General features: G+C 40.3%; 1 protein-coding gene across 1 annotated transcript in view; it reads left to right on the plus strand.

Annotated features, from left to right (window-relative positions):
* The window catches only part of SDCCAG8 (SHH signaling and ciliogenesis regulator SDCCAG8), a 234,050-nt gene that overhangs the window by 115,376 nt on the left and 105,033 nt on the right, over positions 1–13,641 (plus strand). The window contains exon 13 of the mRNA XM_021682699.2: positions 2,024–2,166. Within this exon, the coding sequence (XP_021538374.2) occupies positions 2,024–2,166 (143 nt within the window). The remainder of the gene's footprint in view (positions 1–2,023; positions 2,167–13,641) is intronic.

Raw genomic sequence — 13,641 nt, forward strand, 5'->3', positions numbered from 1 at the left:
TATTTCCTTGTATTCACCAACTTTATGTTCATTTGAAGTGTCTCTATTCTCACGTCTGGAATATTGCAACTCTCTTCGTGGTCTCCCTTCCTCCAGTCTCTGCCACCTTAAACTGCTCATAAACAGGGCTCCGGTTGTTTTAAAGAAGAACTTCTCTCATATTGAATTGTTTAAACCATTAATATCTCTCCGTTATCTATAAGCAAAATACAGCTTTATTCATCTGGAAGTCAAGACCTTTCACAATGCAGTCCCATCTGTCATTCGATGAGTTAATGTGCCCTTACCTCTTTCCACTTTTCTTGCCCATGCTAATATATCCCTAATCTGACCTATCGAAGCAGAGATTTTCTCTAATACTCACTTGTTTCTTATGTGCTTTGTGGTTTGATAGTTGTGTGTGTGTGTGTGTGTACGTCTCATTTACCTACCTGAATTGTTAACTCCTGAGCGTAGGGGTGGAGGCTCTCTGAGCCCATCATAATACTCAGGGCGGTTTCTTGCATATAGCATTGTGTACAAAATTAATGAGTGAATTTTTGAAGTTTTAAAATCAACATATATTTCCAATTCTATACACATTTGCTTTTGTTAATTTCATGTTAGGCGAATAAAACTTAATAGACTTTGATGTTTTTCATATCTTGAATTGTATTAAATTATGGGATGAGAAATAAACTGGTATAACTTTATCAGTTTGAAATGTTTTACGGAAAGAGATCAGTTGCATTTAGTATTCTGACCTGAAAGATATAGAAAATCTACTCTGAATAAAAGTGATAGACTCGTTATTATATAGGTTTTTGAAGCTAAAAATATTTGAGAACTTGTTATAAGTTGTTTTATTAAATTGTGGATAATATATGATTTGATGGGCATAAACAATATTTATAATGTAATAAATGTAAAAAAAAACCCGAATCATTTAGTTTATCTTGCCTGATGTATTAAATGTAGTTAGAGAGTGCTCAGCATATTGAGTAATGACGTGAGGAAATTTGAAATGTTCTTAAATACTAAGTTTAAAACACTTCACTTAGACATGATTTTGTTTTCCAAAAGGAGATTGCGTTTTTGTGAATTAAAATTGCTTCTTGCTTTATGTTGAATCTGAAAATGTTTCTACCTTTTGCTTTCCCTTTTATTTGCTTTTCTGGTTTTAACAGTCTGAATATTTATCTCTTTTATTTTTTTTAAAAATTATAGATGTTCCATGATAAATATTTCTACTTTAGTGTATACATTATTTAAAACTGTGTTCCATATAAGGTATTTTTGCTTTGAAATATTTGAGTTGCAGTAAGAGAAGGATAATTTCATCCTGACCAAAGAATAAACTATCATAAATTTTCATATATTTTAGATGTTCATATTTATTAATCTTAGAGTGCTTTTGTTACCTTTTTTAGTGACATTTTAGTGTAATATTATTTTAGCTGAGAAATCTCATGTACTCTAAAGGCTTAAAGGTTCTCATGCCATATTTTTTCCTAAAATATCTTTTTCCCAAATAATGTTGAGCAGCAATAATGATGTCTTCTTTTATACCTCACATTTTTTAAAAGATGTATTATTTTACCCTTTAATCTGGCTTTCAAAACATCCAAATGAAACCATAAATATACCTTTCAGAATATTCACATATTTGATGTAAATTACTACATGGATCTGATCTAATCTCACAAATGAAAATGTTATATATTTAAAGTAGTGACATTTTTAAGTTCATATTCTTTAAAGGGACTGAGCCTTAAGAATGAGAGTGCCGATTATCCATTTTGACTCCTCTCATTTAATCATTTCATTTCTGAAATTAGACTTCATCTTACGATCCAAAAAAAACCTCACTAGTGTGCATTTTTGGCTGTGTTCATTCCCTTTGTCATCAAATGGAAGCTAGCCTAAATTTTCTAATAATTTCTCATCACATTAAAATTCACGGCAAACATAAAAATGAGAGCATTTTGAACTCAAGTGCATATAGCTTATATGGATGCTTTTCCCCCTCTCCCCTCCACCTAAGGAAATAGAGAAATTGAAATTAGAAGTGAGGGAAAGCAAGCAGCACTTGGAACAGGAACAGCAGAAGGCAGCCCGGGCCAGAGAGGAGTGCCTGAAACTGACAGAGCTGCTGAGCGAATCCGAGCACCAACTGCACCTCACCAGGTACTCCCTAATCCCATTACGCGCCAGAGCCCCAGTGCCATCCCACTGATTTTTGCCACCGGCTTCCAAACAGTTGTTAGAGTTAGTCTTAGTCACTCAATTCACACACAGCTTTCAGGCATATTAAGAAAAGTGGAGATGTGGTAAGCAAAACACCCAGACATGTGAATGATAAGTGTGGCAGGGAATTACTGATAGATTACAAAACCTTTCATCTACAATGCTCAAATATTTAGGTGGTTCTCTACCAATAGGAGCAACATGACATATTTCTCCTACCACCACCACTACCTCTCCTGTTAATTCTGTGTCTAATAAAAATGTTGAACTGAAAGATCTGAGGAGTATATTTAGGAAAAGAATCAGATACTGTCAGTGGTGAATGAGACAAAGTAAAAGCATCCTCAGATGCAAACTGAGACAGAACAGAGAGAAAATAAGGAACCTGAGTCCTAAGGAGGTATAGAAGTGAGTGATGAAATTGATTGACACTGTTCACATTCAAACCATTATTATAACCATGTTCTTGTGGTTTCGAATTACACGGTTTCTGTCACAAGATAATGCGATGTGATTATCAGTGTCCTACAACTTTAGGGAACATGTAGCTCAGCTCTAGGTGACAAGGAGACATTTTAGGTAGCAAGCACTGTATAATTTGCTGTGTGGAAAAGACACACATACATACACACACACATACACATACACGCACGCATATACACAAATGCACATACACAGAGAAAATTCAAATAGAGGTTGCAGATATTTCATGTTACCATATAAGTGGTTTTTCTCACTTCAGGTTTTAGTACATTTTCATGTTTCAGATCAAGCGTTTGGGTTTGTTCAGTTCTTAAGAGTTTTTTGGTTTTTATGGAGAACTTTCTCTAAATACACATGTAAGTTTATGAGCCTTGGTTTGGTTCATAAATTAGAAAAATGCTGATCTTCTAATCATAGTAATATGTTGAATTTAAACTATGAAAGGGGACTGATCCCTTTTACATTAAATATGACAATGTAATTCTGAGCACGGTATGATAACAGATGGAGAAAAGCACCACTTGAACAGCCTGCATTTGAAGAAAAAAATATTCTAGAGGTTGGTGAACCTCCCAAAGTTTTGGGTTAGTGTTAAGATGCCTCTAGTTCTGTTAAAATCAAACTTTGTTGAAAACATTTTGTTATGATAATATTCCAAATGGTTTGCCAACTTCCCTTTTTAAACCGTGAAAGAGAAAATGAGAAGAAAGAAAAAGGGAAAAAGCCAGAAAGAAAAGAAATCCTTTATACACGTGTGATATCTGGAAAAATCCCAAGAGATAAAACACTTTTATGAGAAAAAATTGCTTAATACTGTAGAAGAATAATGGTTCTTTTAATGCTCATTCAAGGTATTGTCTTGTAGAACCGAGAACATAATGTTAACACAGTTCCAATGGATTATTTAATCTCAGAAGTTTCGAAATTTAGCTTTATCATGATAGTTAATAGTTTTTCTTCTGTCAGGCTTCTGTTGGGAAACAATCATTTGTGTGCTAAGCACTACTAAACCACAAAAATAGGACAGCTTTCAAAGTCTCAGTGTGTCTGAGCTTCGGTAAATAAATATTAATGCTGGTTTTGTCCCCTTTGCCATTCTGTCTTATTCAGAGAGTTAATTTCTGAAGTCAGGGTCCTACAGGGAGTTTTCCTGTGCAGTATCAATTTGTACTGTCTGACAAGACCAGTTTCTTGCAAATAGAGCGTATTTGAGGTACAGCAACTGCTGAAAATGGACCAGTGGTAACTAATTCCTTTGTTCTTGAGAAAAACGGGTTTGCTTGGTTCCATAGAAAGCTTTTTCTGTTGAGCTTTATTTACAGCAAGTCTACAAAAATTGAAAACTAGTTTTAGGGAAAATAAAAATTACCCATTTTCTAAGTGCAGTACTCTTTTGTAAGCATTTTACATTTAGTCTCTGTTCCTGTTCTATAAAATCCACATTCATAAATTTAAAGATGACAATTAAAAATGCAGAGAACTGTGTGTAGCTCTCTTTTGCACTGAAAATGTGTCTTGGTTGTTGGGCTAAATATTTCTGATATACTTCTTTGTTTTTTTTTAGAGTTTGCTTTTCCTCGACAGTCTTTATTGATTCAGTATACTCAAGTGTGTGGCTGAGAAACATTATGTCTTTCTTTCCCTGTGTAGACCAGCCGAAATAAATAAATCCCACACAGGTAGCTTAGTGTTAACGTAAATATTTCGAATGACATAGTCTGCACAAAGTTTAAAATTGAATATGAAAACCATGTTATAAGTAATGATGAAGTAAGGATGCAGATCTCCCAGGGCAAAGAAAATTTAAAAACTGGAGTATTGATTGTAGATCAGTCTGAAAGAAAAATAAGCTATCGTTTGTCTGTTATTTCCCTTTATTGTCTAATTAGACTTAAAAATGGAAAATGGAAAATTAGACTTAAAAAATGGAAAAATGCCTGGCTGGCTCAGTTGGTGGAGCATGTGATTCTTGATCTTGGAGTTGTGAGTTTGAGCCCCACGTGTGGGCATAGAGATAACTTTAAAAAAATGGAAAATAGAAATACAACATTTATTGAAAGGCCCAACTGGTAAGAATAACATTCACCCACTCAACAAATATTTATTGAGCACCTACTATCTTTCAAGTACATTGCTTGGTCTTGGGTAAGGAGAAAACCATCAGATTCAGTTCTTCCCCATAGGGCTGTGCTCCTGAGCCAGCTCCATGTGTGCAGTTATAATCAAGTGTGAGAGTACTGCAGTGATAGTAATAAAGTTACCACAGGAGCACAGAGGAAGGAGAATTGGCGTACTGTGCATTGGAGACAAAGATGATGGGGAAAGCTTTCTGGAGGAGGAGATGTTTGGTAGCTATTTGGATTAATGAGCTCTTGAATAGCAATTCTCAGTGTGGAAGAAGGTGGAGTGGGTACCCTGGGTGGATGGAGCAATATCTACAGAGACACAAAGATGGGACGGAACATAAACTCTACAATCAGGTTAGGTGTTTGGCAGGGGATAAGCCTGGAAAAGGCAAACAGGAATCAGAGGAAGGGCCTTGTGGTCCATATTCTGGAGTTTTGGCCATTCTGAGAGTCATGGTTTACTCTTGATATATTTTAAGCAAGGCTGTCAACATGATCACATCTTTGGGTCAGTATTCTGACTCAACAGCATGGAGAGTAAACTTGGAGAGCTGATGTAGGAAACAGGAAGACCAGTTAGGGCAGAGTCAGCAACTACAGCCAATAAATATCCTGTTGTCTCTTTTTGTCCATGAGCTAAAAATGGTTTTTATATTTTTTAAATAGCTGGGGAAAAAAACAAACAAAAAAAAAAACTTTGTGACACATAAAAATTATATACCTATAAATAAAGTTTTATTGGACACAGACATGATTATCCTTTATGCATTATGTATTGGGGCTATCATGGCAGAATTGAGTATGGTCCTCAAAGCCTTCAAGTATTTATCACCTGGCCCTTAACAGAAACAATTTACCAACCCCTCAGTTAGGACGCTGTGTAATTCAAGTAAGAAGTCAAGAGAGCTTGAACTTTAAGGGGTTCAAATATGTATTTAAAGAAGGTAAGCGAAGGGTAATTGAAGACAGATTGCCTGAGGAAAAGATGATTGACAGGGCCCCTGATTAGAATATAAGCCCCAGTCCAAGGGGTGGTAATGAAGTCCTGGACTATGGCTTTGCCTGTAAAATGGAAGGGAAATTTTAAGAGGCATTTAGGATAGCAAAAGAGAGAGGCCAGAATTAAAGGTGACTCCAATGTTTCTAGCCTACGTTAACTGGATGAGCCATTAATTCCAGTAGGAGACTTAAAAGGAGTAAGAGAGGGAAATAATATACCGTGTTTTGGGGCTTGGGTGGAGATGTGCAGTGTAGGTCCAGTTTGAGGAAAAAGGTCAAGACCTGAGGCTCTTCATTGGATGCTTTTACATAAAGCTACTAGTTGTAGCCAAGGAAATGAGTGAAAGCATGAGAGGGCCATGCTCTTAGAGTAGGGGGGTGGAGAGCCACCAGCCAGGGAGACCAAAGGAGTCGTCAGTGCCTAAGAAAAGAATATGGAATGATGTAACAAAGCTTTTCTTAGGGGAGTCCCCAGGCTTCCAGGTATTGAGGAAGCCGAGTTTTAGCATCTTCTCCTGGGCATTCGCCATCTTTGCAATTTTGACACATTACTTAATTCTTTGAACCTGCTTGCTTACCTATAAATGAGGCTACAACCTGGTTTCTAAGTTTCCTTCTAGCTCTGATATCAATGATCCTAATGGTGATTGAAGACATCCCATGATGAAGTGCCCATTTCCTGATATTAGGCATCTAATTTCCCGGGAGTATTCTTTGTTTAAGATGTTTTCTTAGGGTGCCTCTGGGTGGCTCAGTTGGTTGAGCATCTGACTCTTGATTTTGGCTCAGGTCATGATGTCAGGGTCCTGAGATTGTGCTCCGTGCCGGGTCCTGCGCTCAGCAGGGCGTCTGCTTGAGATTCTCTCTCCTCCCTCTACCCCTCCCCCACCCTCCTCTCTCTAAAATATATAAATAAATCTTAAAAAAAAAATGTTTTCTTAGTTTGAACTTCAGAGAGATTTTGTGGAGACGTCCTTCAGACCTACCATTTGCATTCACCCTAACTTAGTCTCTGCTGACCATTCACAAGGGTCATGGACCCTTCCAGCCTTTTTCACCAGGTATTGCCAATTGAATATTCCTAAGCCCTGCCTTGACTCTGTCACCTGCTCCTGAAACCTTCCCTGGCATTGCACTATTACAAAAGATCCAGTCCACTCGCAGGTAACCTTTCGGGACGGGGTCCCAGCCTTCTAGTTTTATCATCATTCTCACCAGCTCACATCACAAGCCAAATTGCACTTTGGGGCTTTTCTCTCCTTTGTTATTCTCTACATCTAGAATACCCCTTTGACCTTCTCTAGCCATATTATAATCTTACCTCCTTTTCCAGGTCTCTCTGAACTTCTGATTTTTGTCCACCGTAGCCTTCCCGGATGGCCCCGCCACCCCAGGGGAGCATGTCTCCCTCTGAATCCTCCTTCCCACTCGGAGCTGAAGGCTCTACATCCTGAGTGAATTCCTCAAAACAGGGACAGTGAAAATATGAGAAAAAGGAGTTAGTACTCTGAAGGGTTTTTGTACTTGCTTTTCTTCCCTTCTGGAATGTGTTATTCTTCAAATGAGGGATGAGAGGTCTTATTAATGTTCTATTTCTCAGAGTATCTGGCTCAGCCCTTTGCAAAAGAATTGGAGCTCAATAAGTCATTACAGAGATGGCCAATGTATTGCAAGTTTATGATTGTTCTTTCAAAGCGCAGTATTTTTTTTGAAAGATTTTATTTATTTATTTGAGAGAGAGAGAGAGAGAGAGCATGAGCAGGGGACAGGGAGAGGGAGAAGCAGGCTCCCCTCTGAGCAGAGAGCCCAACTCGGGACTCGATCCCAGAACTCTGGGATCATGATCTGAGCCGAAGGCAGACACTTAACCAACTGAGCCACCCAGGTGCCCTCAAAGCCAAATATTAATAAATATATATATATGTATATATATACACACACATATGTATACATATATTTTTTTCAAATATATCAGGGTAAAAAGTGTAAGATGGAGATAAGACAGAAATAGCTTTTTTTCATTTTTAACTTTGCACATACATATTTAAGTATAAGAGAATCAAATGATAGTCATTCTAACAATTCAAGTAGGGTTGGTAAAATATACCATGCTCTCACTTAAATATGCTCCCTTAAAAACCAAACACACACACACACAGAGTTCCAAATTAGAATTCTCTATAATTAAAAGGTGGCCCCTCTGATAGAAACATACAGTCTGGTAGGGCAGGAAAGAAGATACACAAAGAGCTGGTAAGATAAAAGAAAAGATCCAGAAGAGAGATTCCAGATAAAGTATTACAGGGACAGAGAGACAGTAGCCTCTTACTGATCTCAGAGGCATGTGGAAGCAGGAAAACAGGAGGGAAGGTCTTTCTCCGTAGGGGAGACACAGCATTGGCAGGGTGCACCTGTAGACATGAGAGTACATTAAACACACACAACCTGTCTTTGAAATAGCTAGGAGCATCAGTCTCTGAGATTAAGAATATATCCATCTTAAGATCTGCCTGGTACCATGCCGCATGCAGTAGCTCTTTATAAAATAAGGACAGAGGTTGTGGCTAAGGGCCATGGCCATCACTTACCCAACCCCTTCTGTGTTCCAGGACCTGAGCCTGGTGCTTTTCATTTAGTGCCCCCCACCCCTGCCCAGAGCTCTGGAAGGTGCAGACTGTTATCTTCCCCTGTTTTACAGCTGCGGGAACCAAGGTACAGAGAAGTAAAAAGATCCATCTAAGGTCACACAGCTGTCCTGTTATAGAAGGAGGTTTTCAACCCCGGCGGTTTGTCCACCGCGCCTCTGCCATCATCCATCATGCTGGAACTCCGTGTAAATTCCTAGGAAAATGATTAATGCAATTGTTCCCGAAAATACACCTGGAGGAACCAGTACCATAAATTTATAATGAAAATAAGTGTCAGGGCGCCTGGGTGGCTCAGTTGGTTAAGCGACTGCCTTCGGCTCAGGTCATGATCCTGGAGTCCCGGGATCAAGTCCCGTGTCGGGCTCCCTGCTCATCAGGGAGTCTGCCTCTCTCTCTCGTGCTCTCTCTCTCTATCTCATTCTCTCTCTCAAATAAATAAATAAAATCTTAAAAAAAAAAAAAAGAAAAGAAGTGTCAGCTGCCCCCTCCTTCACTGATATAAGTCATGTCAGTGTGTTTTCATCCTGGCTTGGGTTTTTCTTAAGAAACAGTGTTTTGGGATCAGTTGCCTTAGTCACTTAACATATTATCATACAACTGTCATTCTCCTTTGCCTTCTTTGCTTCATTTTTACCCAAGAGGAAGGAGAGGCCTTTCCAAGAAGGTGGAAGTTCCTTCGTATACTTGTTTTTGACAGGTCCAGACATTTTTAAAGAGCTACCGGATTTCAATCCCTCTCACGAGACTACCGCTTACATCCATGTGGGTAGGTTACTTTATGATGCAACCTATTAAAACAACACATTTCAGAGTGTTTATATGATTGTCGTTGACTGTTTATTGAGGCAAACACTCTTCTCCATACCTACTCTGCCTATATTGGAGCCTGTTCTTTTGACTCCTGCGTCTTTTTCTCAGGTCTGATCTGGAGGGGAATTACTGCAGGAAGCCTTCTGCTTACTTTTGAGAGGATTTAGAACTGGAGTGGCTCTCAGTGCAAAACAGAAGGGAGACCGACCTGCCATTAAGCCTGCAGGCTTCAGCTTTACTTCAGCAGCGCTGCCTTTCAAATGTGTATTTTCTCTCTTCCATAAGCGATGTTTTCAGTGATAGGTACTTCAAAGAATTTCTCAGAGCGGGAATCTCAGTGAGCCCCATAAAAGTGGGTACTCTGTTCTTCCCTGCTCTTACGATCCAAACGGGAAGGTCTGCCCTCTGACCTGGAGAGATAATAACTTGAATGGCAGTATTTGTATCTTTTTGAAAGTGAGAAAGGGTGTGCCAGAGGGGTCACCAGCTTATCCTGTTAGGATCGGTGATTTACTTGGGGAGAAGTGATGAAGCCTTTCTTTGCAGAGCATTGCAGAACATTTAGCTTCTGCGTAGTTAACGACTGCAAATGCTTTCTTGAATGGAGTTGTTTGACCTCTCCTGTTACCAGGAGGAGTAACAGAAACCCAGAAAGGGGGAACTGATTAGCCCCATAACCAGACCACATAAAATCCAAATGCAGATGGCCTCAGGCTCTCTTGGAGCGGGGACTCGGGGCCGCCTCAGTATGCTGCCCATTTCTGTCCATCCCAGGGCTTGACTTCTGTCTCAATGTTGGCTCATTCCTTCAAGTTCTCCCACACCATGCAGTCACCTCCTTCAGTCCAAACTGAAGGTAAAGGAGATGCCCTTGATTTCAGACTGTAAGTGTGACTTCCTGGATCCCCCCATTTCTGATCACACAGCCACCCCTTGGATACACATGCTGGAAACCTCAGAGGCAGCACTGGAGTGAGGGAGGGGAGGTGCACTGAGCAAGAGGAAGTGCTCTCATTAGGGGAAAGGGGGTCAGGGACCCTGGGGAAATCAAACAACAGGTGTCCCCTTCTATTGTCTTTTTAAAAATATATAATCCCTGATTTTTCCTTTGAGGAATGAAGTGCAAAGAGGGGAAAGAAGAGTACATCTCTGTTCACGTCGGTTTGTGAGTGGTAGTCTCCATTGTCAACATGTTATAAGGCCAAGGAGGCAGGGTTAGTTCTTCACAGGGTCGCTTTGTGGTTTTATTTAGAGAACTCTCAGAATGCAAAAAGAAAGGTGTATAAAGGATGCATAAATGAGCCCCTGGCACTAGCCAAGCACTGTGTCTGATTCCCAGCAGCAGTGCAACAGGAAATGTGGCCTGGGATGGGCTGTAAATGATGAGTCCACCATAAATACAAAAATTGGGTATTTGGAAGCTTTTATTTTAAATTGCACAATATCCAACCAAGTGCATGATCAGTGGGCTTGCTCTTTCTTTCTCTTTCTCTTTTGCTTTCTTTCCTTCTTTCTTTCTTCTTTCTTTCTTTTCTTGTATCTTTTAAAATTAAAAAATTTTTCTAGTAATTCATTTTTATTGCATTTTACAAACTCATGCTTTGCAAAGAAAATTTTAAGAAAATAAGCTTGTACACAAGAAGGTTGAAGGCCCTGCCTTCTCAGTCCTTACAGCAAGCCTAGGGAAGCTGAGGCATGAAATCAGGCAGCCAGGAAGGAGGGAGGGTGCCAAGCAGAAGAGGCAGGCTTTGAACCTGGTCCATCAGACTCCAGAGCCTGTGCTCCGAAGCTCCTGTTCACAAATAAACGCAAAAACGTATTTCAAAGCTAAGTAGAATTACCCTTTGGATTGCAGAATCTCAGTTCAGAGGCCAGGAAGCAGGTCTCTGGTGTCAGGCTATGTCTAGCAGATTCTCCATGAACATTGCATAACTTTGCCTCTGCTCTTTATTCTTAGGGGCAAATTAAGGACCTGCCCTCATTTTTAGGTGACAACTGGCTGAGGTCAAAAAACCAAACTTCCAATCTCTCTTCATTTGGAAAGGGGACTCTAGCCTTGACACGTAATCTTGCTATTCCTTGGTGAACTTTATTTTTTTTTTCCCCTCCTGAGTTTTATTGAAGAATTTTTAGCCTCAAGTTTCCATTTAAAAGTTAAGCTTATTTTTTTTTCTTGTACTCCTTTCATGAATAAATTAAGCAGAGAACGTGTCAAAAATACTTTTAAATGGATATATGTGCAACCGACATCTTCAAGTCTTGAAATAGATGGCCTTGGTACTGTTTTAAATTGCGTCCTCTTTTCCTTCCCCCACCCCGGTCCCCGAGAGAACAGGCTGTCGGAGAGCCAGGAAGGCAAAGTCGTTTCATTTTGCTCTGGTGGACACCGGGTTGCCTGAGTGCCCTTGGCTCCACCTGTTTGGTGGGATAGGAACCCTGGTCTCCGTGTGGCCTGAGGCGGGAGAGGTTAGAGTCGCAGGCTGCCAGAGAATGTGTCTCTGCGGGTGGGTTCTGCCTAACTTTCCCTGGCTCGCTCCTCTCAGTTCTGTGAAGCCCAAATGTGTGTGCAATGAAAATCGACACCAGGGATGTCTCCTCTCCCCTGCCACACAGGCCCACAGCCTGGAGCATGGCCGTGGTGGCAGCCAACTCATTTTCTGAAGAAGCCCAGAGGAAACCGAGAAAGGATTGCCCACAGCAACAACAATGAACATCAAGTTCAATACAAATAGAAGGAGAAAAAAAGCAAAAACCTAGAACTGTTGTTTTAGTGGCCCTAAGTAAGAATATTTTTCTAAAAGAAAGCTCTGATCGCCAGTATTAATTTAAGGTAAATTAAAAAAAAACTTGATGTTTAATTTCTTCTTAAACACTTCTTCTTAATTGGAAGTGTTGGCTAGACCGATTATTGGGCATGAATCACTTGTTATTTAATGTTTCCCTGATACCCACAAGTAGATTATACAGTGACTCATTGATGTTAAATGTTGGAATCAAAGCTTATTTTTAGATTCCTGAGAAAGGAGGAGGTTTGGAGAATATCCAGTTTCCTCAGTGCCCTCCTCGGGGCCATGTCTCATGGGGCACCAGGGCCCAATGCAAGTAAACACATTTTTATTAAGCTACTGCTCTATTAGATTGGCTTAGCAGACAGTACAGTTCCCTGAATTCAAGAATTCAGAGTGGGCACCAAATGGATCAGGGAACATTTGGAAACAGCCTGTGATGCTGATGTCCAGCTGAGGGGAAAGACTGCTCCACCTTGGCTCTGTGTGACCTCCACGCAGCAGGCACTGGTCACCTGAGGGAGGGCTGAGCATCTCCTGCCCTGGCCAAGGTGGGGGAGGGGCGAGAACCAGGAGGAGTATGAAGGGATCCCTTTATCCAAAGAATCCCCCCCCGTGTTGAGAGCGTAATTATTCTAAATGTATCTATACCAACAAAAGAAGCATATAAAATAGCGTAAGAAGTCACTATTGGAATATAAGCCAGGGGTGGAAGTGAGGGGGTGTTGGAGATGAGGCATTAAAAGTGGGTTTCAGCAGGTTCAAGGTTTGCTGGTTTTCCAGTAGCTGATTTGAAGTGTGGTTCGCCAGGCTGGGCATAGCTTGATTTTGACACCAGTCCTGGTTCTGTTTCTGAGGACTTTCTGTCACCTTGGGAAAAGTCTCCTACCGCACTTTACTTCCTACAGATCTTAACTGTAATTTTGTGAGGATGTATGTGAGTATGAAAATCACTGCAATTCATTCAGGGTTCTTTGAATCTGAGGTGTTACTCATCTGTTCAGGGATGATGCTACTAATATGAATTTGTATAAAATAAATTCACTAGCAATCACCGTGCTTTGCTCAAGCTAGAAAACTTTAGGGCAATTGAGGCAAGATCAAGTTACTTTTTGGCAAGTCCGCGGTGGTGACAAATCAGGGACATGAAGAGAGGGTATCGTTAAATATATGACTTCCCATTTTCTAACTCTCACACGGCCCTCTTTATCTTTGGAGGAAAACCACCTTGCCCCTCCTGATATTAGCTGTTTGTCACATGAGAAATAATGGAAGCAGCTCTGCGACCTGGGGGCTCACAAGCTCTGCCTTGTTGCATGGATAGCAGTTCCGGATTCTTCCCCTTTTTCTGAAATCAGGCGTCTACTCAGGATCAGGCACTATTGAATGAGTCAACAATGTTCGGGTGGAGGAAAGATGATAATTGTATTAAGGAATTAGATAAAATTCATCCACGATGAAAACAGAGCCCGTGTCAGAACTGTGAGGGGAGTCCAAATTCAGATCCTGCGCTCGGGTTGATTTGCACAAAGGCTTATCTGTTAAAGAGTAGAAGAAAGGATG

Source organism: Neomonachus schauinslandi, chromosome 6 (genome assembly GCF_002201575.2).
Source record: "Neomonachus schauinslandi chromosome 6, ASM220157v2, whole genome shotgun sequence".
Taxonomy (NCBI): Eukaryota; Metazoa; Chordata; class Mammalia; order Carnivora; family Phocidae; genus Neomonachus; species Neomonachus schauinslandi.